Source organism: Alosa alosa, chromosome 1, assembly GCF_017589495.1.
Source record: "Alosa alosa isolate M-15738 ecotype Scorff River chromosome 1, AALO_Geno_1.1, whole genome shotgun sequence".
Classification (NCBI taxonomy): Eukaryota; Metazoa; Chordata; class Actinopteri; order Clupeiformes; family Clupeidae; genus Alosa; species Alosa alosa.
In genome coordinates, this window is record NC_063189.1 from 16220372 (window position 1) to 16231507 (window position 11136).

An 11136-nucleotide genomic window follows, 5' to 3' on the forward strand; every position below is an offset into this window, starting at 1 on the left:
GTGTTGCAGCCTGTAATAACATTAAAAACAAAAAGGAATTATTTTTATGTAGGTTACATAGTTGTAAAAATAGTGTATAGAATAGTGTGAGTGCTGTGTCATCATACCTGAATGATTCCTCCAATGGAGGCGATCTACCAAAAACCAGGTTTAATTGAAAAATTGTGGGTCCCTCCTGATGGCGTAAGCAAATCATATATTTTCTGAAAGCCTGCCACTTGTACATGTCATTGAACATACATTATATAGGACATATCTTACCTTCCTGCAAACTTTGACAGTTTTAAAATCAATACATGGACTTTCAAGGAAATACATTTAAGAAAAATCTTTATTTGATAATTCAATTTCAAATTCAAATGCACCAAAATTGTTTCTGCCAAAGGAGTTCTTCAATGTCTTGCCTCTGAAAAAAAAGTATGGTTATGTATGGTATTTCACAGACCGATTTGTCCAAGGTGACATGCAAATAACAACAATACAACAGCTACATTTAAAAGTAAACAATTTAAAAAATTGGTAAGAATACACCAAGGAGAACAGCAATAATAATTATACAGGGCACTGTATATAAATTTTTTTGGTCTTGCCGGAGTTAGTGGTGATATCTTACCTCTACCCTTCGATGGGTGGGGAGGAGATGTAGATCCGGGATCTAATATATAACAACAAGAATAAAGAACAAATACAAATGGAAATTCATGTGCCCACTCATCACAAAAAAACACTGGCTGCCATTGCTAGTATCAGTGTGCAAAGTCAATAATCAATAAAATGTAAAAATAATACTATCAAACACTAAGTTCCACCAATTGGCAATACAATTTGTACTGGAAGAAATACCATTTAGATGGCCTCCAAAAGCTGTACAGCTGTCTTGGTCCCAGTCCCATCTGCTGTGTCTGCTGGTATGACAACATTGCAGAATGAAACAAAGGTGAGATTTGGTGTTGCTTCATACAATAAAATACATTGTGGTGAAATGTAAAGGAAAGAAAAAAAGAAAAACCTTCTGTGTCCATGTTCTTTAAAGTTATGTCTGTGGAATGATAACGTGAGAGTTGTCTTAGTGACCTATAGTCATCAGAGCGGATTGATAGCATCAGATTGAATTGTATGGGCAAAAAGTTGAAATGAGCACTTATAAAAACAATTTGGTTAGCTTGTGGTGAGTTCAGGGTCACAACATCACAATTCAGATTACAATAGGCTACCTTCATCTGCAGTACTTATGGCAGCTTCCACCATCTGCTGTGCAGCTAATGTGCATAAGATCATATCATAGAATTAGTATCATTGTATCATTATTAAATGTACAGGAAAAATACTTGTGTTACTTCTGTTTAAAAACTTGTAAAAAAAAAAATGTGTGTTCATGTTTACCAAAATTCTGTCTGCGGAATGATAAACTGACAGTTGACTTAGGCTATATTTAAGTGACGCTTATATCTAAAACATGTTGTAGCATGTGTAAAGCAAACTGATGTCAAGCACAATTCAGATTAAATCTACCTTCATCTGCAGTAGTTATGACAACTTCCTCCATCTGCTGTGCACCTAAGGTACATAAAACAAAACAATAGAAGTATTTGAATTAATTTTCATAATTTCAATTTGTGTGACAATGTCAGTATTTATTCATTCATGTTGCCTTATGTTATACACAACAGGTTCTAATACTGTATGTAAATGCTTTCATTATACTTGACAATTGTTTTAACCTAATTGTTTATGTTTTTGTAGGGCTGTCAACTGATTAATTTCGATTAATTTGAGAGAGAAAAATGATTTAAAAAAATAGCGCAGATTAATTGATTCCGTATGTCCTTTGACCCTAAGCCGTTCTAGTCAGTAACCATGAGACTGTAAAAAGAAGGAGAGAGAAGAAAATGTGCTGCCTAGATCATTGATTGGAACATTTACTTTTAACAAAACGGCCTGATGGTGTTGACAAAAATGTGTTGATTAAAATAAAGTCCTCTGCAACGTCTGCAGCAAGAAAAATTATATATGCCATTAATTTAGATTAATTAATCACAGAGTATGTCATTAATTCGATTACATTTTTTAATCAATTGACAGCCCTAGGTTTTTGTCTTTGAAACTTTGATTCTGTCTATGTTTGTTTTATTCTACCCTTGGCATGAGTTAAATTAAATATATATATATATATAATATAAATACATGCAGAATACAACTCGAGAAACAACACTGCCACTGTAAACATAACTTACTAATGTGAAAAGAAATCTCATTGTGGCATTTTAAGATGGCCTCCAGCTGATTTCTGCCATAAAACATTGGCTTTTTTAACTGGAGACCATCTGGTGGCCCAGCAACAACTAAGTACTGGCCTGCCCTGCAGGGACTTGTAGGGGACCCTCCCAGCACCTCCAGCCTCCTCTGAAAGACATGTGGATATTCTGCATGCATACAGTATGTTACACAGACAACAGTGTAAGCCTGAGCCATTTCTTAACACTGCTCTTTCAGAAAGAATACAAGAAAAAGTGCACTGTATTTTGTATTGAGCAGTTCTTGCACTTTTTTGTGCAGAACACTGAGGTCTTCCTTCGATGACACAGGACGTGAGAAGCCAGCTGCACAAGTAACTGCATTGTGTATGTGGCACTAAGGCCTGAGTCCATTTATGTAGATTGAAGATGAGTGCTACCTTTGAAATACATAGCAAATTTGCTCGAGGTGTCTGACGTGTCCAAGAACACTGCGGGCTCTTTGCTGGACACCTCAAACACCTCCAGTGTCCCACAGCTCAATTTGTCTATGGAGACCATGGCAGTCTCCACCCCCATAGCCTCCAGCTTGGCCACCTTTATAATTAGGTACAAATGATGACCAAAAAATGTCATTTGATTAAATACAGGCCCTGTCAGAGCAGGCCCTTTTGGAATGAACACCACAAACACCCACCCCTCCTTACAGCACCCTGTATACATGTAATCAGGGATGTAGTAGAGGCTAAACGTGGTCAGTTCAGAGAACATTGGACAACAATCTCCACCATCACCAAACATGTTCTGAATGCCATTTTAAAAATCCGATACCGCACAGCGCAGTCCACCTTACTATGATAACAGAATTCACAGTTTACCCACCTCTTATTTTACCACTACACCTCTGCCTGTAATGCCTAAAAAAATAAGCTTCCTTTCAAACCTCTAATTTTAGCAGCTTAAGGTGCCACTTGATTTTGTCCTCCCTCATTTCAGCACTGAGCTCTGCCTCCAGCGCCCGGAGTGCTGCTGCTTCCTTACCATATCTCTCTTTTGCCTCTCTCCCTATAGAGGACCACTGGCTCTTAATATCGCTCATTGTGCCTGAGAAAAAAAATTGTGCATTTAACAATTCAGAGTCTGCAAAGTAGTTTCGATGTTGCATGGATCTTTACTGTAAGTCATTTAGTGAATGCATAGGAATCCTCCATAAGAGTCTGGCTATGAGTACCGTTAATGAAAATGGCCCAACTCAAGGGGCGGCACCAAGCATGCATTTAAAAATATCACTGCATGCAATTGAATAACACTACTACCAATGTTTACAGACTGATTCCAGACTTCGACGCAATTGGATAACACTACGACCAATGTTTACTGACTGATTCCGGACTTTAACGGTGCACCGTTGTCGTCATTACTCATCGCCAGAGTGACTCGCTGAGCAAAATCAAATTGTGCTTTTGCGAGAACTCTGGATTTCCAGGGTTAGCCCTGGGCTAGCCGCAATCCTTAATAAAAAAAAGTTTACCAAGTGTGCCCAGTACATCAGCCGATACTTGATGAAAGCAGTTTCATTATGTACTCATATATTGAGTATTTCCCCAATGCACTACAGGGAATGTAAATAGGGCCACTATGTGCAACAACAAACCAACAAACTAAAAGCATCAATTAAATATAATATTCACCTTTATTTTTTAAACAGGTCCCGGCAAAAGAGATTATATGCAGAGAGTTCTCGGACGTGCCATTTTCTCTTTGCAGGTCGGGGTTGTGAGGGAGCAACAACCCTTTTATGGTTTCCAATCCAGTTCTGAAAGGAAGAACACAAAATGATGAAACGGTATTACATAAACTGAACTGAATTTGAACAGTTATTCTGTATTTAAATATTTGTATCAGCATTGGTTGTGCATTAGAATTTGACATGATTTTTTTTACAGATTTCTAAATCTTACTTCAATGACGCAGATTTCCAGGCCTGTAGCTATAGCAGCCTCTTTTATGAGGGGTGAACCGACTTGGGTCATCCCCTCATTGAAAAATTGCTTTAATTTTTCACGAAGCTCCTTATTTATTTTAGTTCTTTTTGCTATAATACAAAAATAATAGAACTAGTCAGTATAGAAAAGACAGCATTGCAGTATAGACCCAGCATAACATATCATCTTTCATAAGCACATTAAAACATTTCTAGATCAGCAACTTTAAGGATTACCTCTGTCTGCCATCTTCAATTTGAAACTTGAACAGAGAAAAATATACAAAATACAATTAGTAACCATGAAAACCATGAAAAAAATCTTATGATCTTCATGTCATTGTACAACAAATCATATATTTCTGCAATGCTTGTGTGTAGATGTGATTTAAACCAGATAGCAAGAGACTTGCGGACCACTGTCGGTCCATTGGGGGCATAGCTGGCGGTCCGCTGGCATTTTGCTCATCGGTTCTCTGGCCCAATATTTTGCCAATATTGGTCTGAAATCTTTTTCATTTGTTCAGTTATATTTCATGACAAGTTAAATTTAAGAGATGGTGGTCCAACGACGGACCTCAAGTGGCACGCCACCGGCGGTAGACCACCAGCGGTCCACTATCTGCCAATCTGATTTTGCTATCTGGGAAACTATAATAAGTTATATTCTACCTTTCTATGGTAATAGAAATACTACAGCTACACTACAGCAATACTGTAGTGTCGTTGGTTCTGGTATGGTTTGGTGGTTCTGGTGTGGTCTGGTATTGTTTGGTGGAGAGTTATTGAAGAGTGAATGCTACCCAAAATTCTTTGAGTGTTCTTATGTGTAAAGCCATGTGTAATATTCAGTCCCGTACATTACACATTAAGATACTTGCACAGGGCGTTTAGAAGAGCAAGGTCATTGTTAAGTTGTTAATGTCTTAATGTGATAACCTGCTGTGCATAATCAAAGGAATAATGCATCGTGATGTCTTGAGAGCATGGATCACATGGGCAGAGTTCATGAATGGCATTGTTTTTCACGGTATCCCTAGCTTTTTGGACCATCTCTTGATAGAATGTTCTAGAATTTCACGAGGTTCTAGGGTGATTTCTCTGCCTCAGTCAGGTTAGTGATCCATTGCCAACACAAGACAGTCTTGGCTTTGGTAATACAATGCGACTGGATTTCACAAGCCTCACCACACGTGATAAAACAAAGTAGGGAAAAGGTTAATTTCTGTATCAATGGAACTTGTTTTTTAATGCTGTTGTAATCAGTAAAGGTAGATCTACTTATTATGTTTTTTTCAGCATAGGCTTATTTGCAGTGTAGGCTTTTTATGACCGCCGCACAGCCAAGGTTTTTTTTTTTTCGCATGGCCAATTTTCCGTCAAGGATTCCCGTGACACTGAAAGGCCGGGATACACGAAACTTGGTGGGCATGTAGTCCCACATGGATAGCATGGAACCATCGTTTTTCGTTTTGATCTGTAGCCCCCCCCTTGGACTGGACCCCCCGAAAGGAGGGTAGGGCTGACACAGTTTTCTGTGAATATCTCGAGAACTTTAGGGCCTAGGAGGACCACCTTTTTTTGTATGTTGGTCTTAAGGGCCATGTCAACCCATCCCATTACCACTTATTTCATGTATAGCGCCACCTAGTTAAAAATTAAAAAGCAAAAAATTAGGTGTTGTAATCACAATATCTCTGCCTGACATGGTCAAAACTGTACGAAATTGAAAATGTAGGATCATTATGACACCCTCCGAATGCATGCAAGTTTCGTGGACTTTCGTTCATGGGGGGCCATACAATAAATTAATGTATGTATACATTTAGTGACCGTACACCAACAGAGTTTTCTGTGAATATCTTGAGAACCGTAGGGCCTAGGATGACCAATTTTTTGCATCAGTTTGCCTCCAGGGGTCATGTTAACCCATTCCATATGCACACATGTGCATAAACAGATATTCACACACACATACATATCACAGTAATCATACGTATGACACATACACACACAGTAGACATATGTACGCATGCATGCTCATGCACACAAACAGGCACACACACAGGCACACCCACAAGCACATGCACATGCACACACACACACATACATTCACAGTAATCATACGTATGACACATACACACATAGTAGACATATGTATGCATGCATGCTCATGCGCACACACAGGCACACCCACAAGCACATGCACGCACACACAAACATAAACACGTACACACACAGGCAAGATGGGGGTGGGGTTGTATAAAATGTATTTTACATGTGAAATCTATGAACTAATCATGTTTTGGTTGTTGTCTAGCAGATACCAGTGAGAATTGAGTGTGCATAATGCAATTCAGTGAGACAGTTAGAATCCTATATGCCTTTCACTTTTTGTTTTTAGCCAGCAGCCAGACCAGCAGATACCCTAACTTTGCTGAATTACTGAAGCTAAGCAGGCTTAGTTAGTACTTGGATAAGAAACCTCCTTGGAAGAGTAGGTTCCTGCTGGAAGCGGTATATCAATCCCAATGTCCTATTGCAGTGACAGGGACACTGTACTGCAGGTCCCATGGCACTTATCGCAAAGAGTAGGTGGTTCCCTGATTTGCTTTATATATGTACAGATACACAAAGACACACACACACACACACACTACACATGCACACACACGACACACACAAAAACACATACTGTACACACACATGCACCCACACATACAAACACACCTACATACACAAACACACAAACACACACACATATACACAAAAACAACCACACACTCTGCAGACACTCAGATTGCACAATTACAAACACACAAAAAAGGAACAAAGTAGGAAATGAACACAATTTGACAAGCGTGACTTATTTTTCTGGAAAAAAATGTGCTGGACTGGGTGGCGGTCATATTTTGTACTGCTCTGCGGTACATCTAGTTTACATAATTTCAGCACACAAATGCTCAGTAATAAGCAAGGATGTAGTGGTAGTAAACACAATTTATCCACATCTTAATAGAGTTTATGTACCAAATGCAACTATTAACATTGCCAAATCCCACTGCATTATCCTGATTTAAGATTGAACTCACTAAGGCCTGGAAACCATCAGACTATGATAAAGAGTAAGTTTAAAAGTATACAGGCCTTACAGGATTAATATTCCTTCCATCATCAAACATGTTCTGCATGTCTTTTTAAACATCTGATTCTGTATAGCCTACTACATTTACCCCCCTCTTATTGTACCTTGCCTTAATTGCGCTTTCATAAGCACGGAAAACTGTCGCCTTGGTGTGTTGAGATGGCAGCAACTTCACATCGAAACGTTTATACCCGGGAATGCAACCAGGGAGAACCAACGCGTGAAGCTCTGCGAAGTTCACGATGAACAAAACAACACGGCAGTTGTCGTCATGTGTGAGCAGTCTCTGATCTCTTCTCTGGCGACTTTTTAACTCGTGGGGTCAAGCCGTGTTCCTAGTAGTGTTTCAGTAGAGCTGTCAGTTTATTGTGGCTGATGCTGAAATTAAACGGGAACATCGCTTAAGCTATACTGTCAGTAAAATCAAGAACATACTTCTGATCAGTCGCATAAGTGTAATGGTTGTAAAGCTAGGCCTACTTACCAATGTAGGAACTTGAATGTTTCACGGCAAATTATTTTTCCATCCAAGTAATATTCCAACCTTTGATGTTGGCGCTCTCGTTGGATTTTCTTCGTCGAACAAGTGAATTTATCATTCCGGAAGTGACAGCTGATCTTCCCCAGAAGAATTAGATCTTTCTCATATTCAGAAAGAGGATAATCGAAGGTCGAAAACTACAGAGCCCCTAAGGGGACATGAGCAAAAAAAAATCTAAAGTTTAGTTTCATGTGCTCACGTGAAGCTTTCATGTGCTCACCTAAAACTTTCATGTGCTCATGTGAAACTTTCATGTGCGCACATGAAAGTTTCACGTTTCGTGTGCGCACGCAAAACCTTTTCACATGAAACTTTCATGTGCGCACATGAAACTCTAATAATGTACTAATTTTAGGGTTCCTACACATTTTCCATTTCAAAATTCCCTACTTTTTTAAAAGTTGAACTAGACAATTGTCTTACATTGTTAAACGTCCCGCCACTCGTAGCCTGACAGGCCTTGGATCAGAGTGAATACGCAAGGGTTGACCTGCATGAGGGCTGTACTGGTCTTCTCCACTTTTGTTCCCTTCTCAGGGTTAATGGAGAAGAAGCACCTGGAGAAAGAGGGTTAGAGGAAGGAGAGAGAGAAACAGATTTAAGTATAAAGTATAAATGCTCTTTTTGATCCCGTGAAGGAAATTTGGTCTCTGCATTTATCCCAATCCGTGAATTAGTGAAACACACACAGCACACAGTGTACACACAGTGAGGTGAAGCACACACTAATCCCGGCACACTGAGCTGCCTGCATCAACAGCGGCGCTCAGGGAGCAGTGAGGGGTTAGGTGCCTTGCTCAAGGGCACTTCAGCTGTGCCTACTGGTCGGGGTTCGAACCGGCAACCCTCCGGTTACAGGTCCAAAGTGCTAACCAGTAGGCCACGGCTGCCCCAAAGATTTAACAGAATATAATCATAAAATCATTCACATCATAAAAGAAAAAATATAAATATTTCCTTCAGACCAAAGTCAGGAGGAGTTAGTCATTCAATAAAGCAAAACTGTTGGGTATCCACTTTAAAAAACAAACAAAACGTACCTCTGAAGAAACTCCAGGGTGGATGCGAGCTGTGATGGGTAATGGATGTTATAGGAGTAATAACTTCCAAACATCATGCATAATGACTGGATGAAAGTCGTCATTTGGTCATTTACAATGACTTGGTCAATACTAAGCATCATTCTTCTGGCAGAAAAACAGGACCGTCCTACAAGAACACACAAAAATACAATATTGTTAACATTTAACATGAAATATGGGGTAAGGGACAGGAAGGGGTCTACAAAGAGACACATGGGGTGTGTGTGTAAGAGAGAAGGAAAGCGAGGGTAAGCAAAGGAGTGAGAGAAAAGGAGAGGAAGGAGAGTGAGAGGGAGGGAGAAAGAGTGAGAGGTACAAAAAGGGATAAAGTATGTCTGAGAAAGGGAGAGAAAGAGGATAGGAGTGAGGGATACAGTGAGTGCGATAGAGGGGAGGAAAGGAGGGAGAGAAAGTGTGTGTGGTGGTGGGGGGTATGGGGGGGAAAGTAAGGGGAGGGAAAGCGAAAAAGGGGGGAGAAAGTGTGCAGGTGTCTGTGACAGAAGGGGGAGAGAGAGAAGGGGAGAGGAAAGTGAGGGATAGTGGGAGAGAAGGAAGGAGCAAGAGAAAATGTATGACTGGGGGAAGAGGAGGAGATAAGAGTGAGGGGAGTGGGAAGAGTGAGAGCAAGAGGGAACCGAAGCATAGAGAGATTGAGGAGGGAGAGAAAGAGCATGTGTGTGGGGAGGGCAGGTGGAAAGGCTGAGGATAGAGCAAGATGGGTAGGTAGAGAGAAAGGAGGGAAAGAGGGAGAGAAAGTGTGACGGGGATGGGGAGATAAAAAGTTAAACTTACCACATACAACTATTGTGGGAGTTAAGGCAACTTCTGCGAATTCCACTTCTTCGGCCAGACAGGTTTCATCTACGTAGCAAAACATGACCTCCTCCTTCTCCTCAAAATAGGCCAAGAGAAGCATGACCATCTTGATGACATCTGCAGATGACCCTGTGTGTTCTCCCCTGATGAATTCAAGCTTGGCCGTGACTTGGCACAGCTTTCTGTTCTTGTTGGCGGCTATTGTTTTCAAATTGTTTAGGAGCCTTTTCCCCTTCTGGTCGACATTCTTCAGAAAATCTTCTTTCAGGCGTATTCCTGTCACTTCCTGGAAGTGGATGGTCATTCCAATTTCCATAAACCACCATGGCCAGTCTTCTCTCATTTCTTTAATTGCTTGGCCTTCCTTTACTCCTTTTCGTTGAGTGAAATATGACGCTTTCATGATTGAGCTCACCATTTCCAGGTCCTCAGTTTGTTGCAGAAACAGATTTTTCAGCTTTTCTTTTTTGTCTTGTTGGCTCTGTGTTGTTTAAGAACTTCACTTCCCATTTTATACATCCATACGTATCTTGAATTGCAGCTCTTTTTGTCTGTGCCATCTCTGTGTTAGAGTCCGTGTGGATTTTCTTTTTGTAATTTTTGGTGTTTTTGATCTTTGGTCTTTGATCTTGTGTTTTCAATGTGATTTTGAATTTGTTTGGCGAGGGAATGGTATCCAGCACTGATGACATCTCTCTCAATGACATCCTGTAAGGATTTGGGGTATCGTGCCACTATCTTTTGGGCTACATCTATGGCATTTCTTTTACTAATCAAAGCAGTCTTTCAGCATTTGCCTCACCACAATCCGCACCATTTCTCTTCTTAAAGCTGGCCTTGGTCTTTGGCCCCTCTCCAGGCACTGCACTAACGCCTCAGGAAAGGAGCTCCATGGGATTTTAAATTTGTCTGTCCAGTCTGGTCCTGCGCCAATACTGGAAATGCAGCCATGATGATGATGAATATTTGGCTTTCTTTTAATCCTACTGAATTTGTAATTATGTATCGGCCGTTCTAATACCAATAGTATGTGCGTACCTGTGTGTGTGTGGCTGTGCATATGTATATGTGTGCACCGCCATCTACAGGCCAATGAGTGTACAGTCACTAAATGTACACATAACAGTATTGGTGATAAGTAGTCGTTTGTCCACTAGATGGCGCATCGTTGCAGTGAGACGTAATTTTGTTGGAAGTTAAAAGTGGGTTGGAAAAACAATGGGCGCTTCCTACAAGGACTGTAGTTTACCGCAGAGAACGTCTAATAAGGATAGGATGATGTTCACATGAAATGTAATTCCCATTTCTTCTTAAAGCCGAAATAAATCTGAGAA

General features: G+C 40.3%; 1 protein-coding gene across 1 annotated transcript; it reads right to left on the minus strand.

The window, feature by feature from the left end:
* Positions 1–313: 313 nt before the first annotated feature.
* Positions 314–10773, minus strand: zgc:113176 (uncharacterized protein LOC554708 homolog). The gene is given in 19 exon segments (XM_048256053.1): positions 314–406; positions 614–655; positions 844–905; positions 1010–1039; positions 1215–1259; positions 1513–1557; positions 2235–2356; positions 2358–2403; positions 2517–2600; positions 2675–2831; positions 3178–3343; positions 3932–4050; positions 4196–4329; positions 4456–4481; positions 7468–7741; positions 7848–8052; positions 8328–8461; positions 8945–9113; positions 9779–10773. Coding segments are annotated over 12 exon segments (1020 nt in total). The 5' UTR covers positions 4469–4481; positions 7468–7741; positions 7848–8052; positions 8328–8461; positions 8945–9113; positions 9779–10773; the 3' UTR covers positions 314–406; positions 614–655; positions 844–846.
* Positions 10774–11136: the final 363 nt, after the last annotated feature.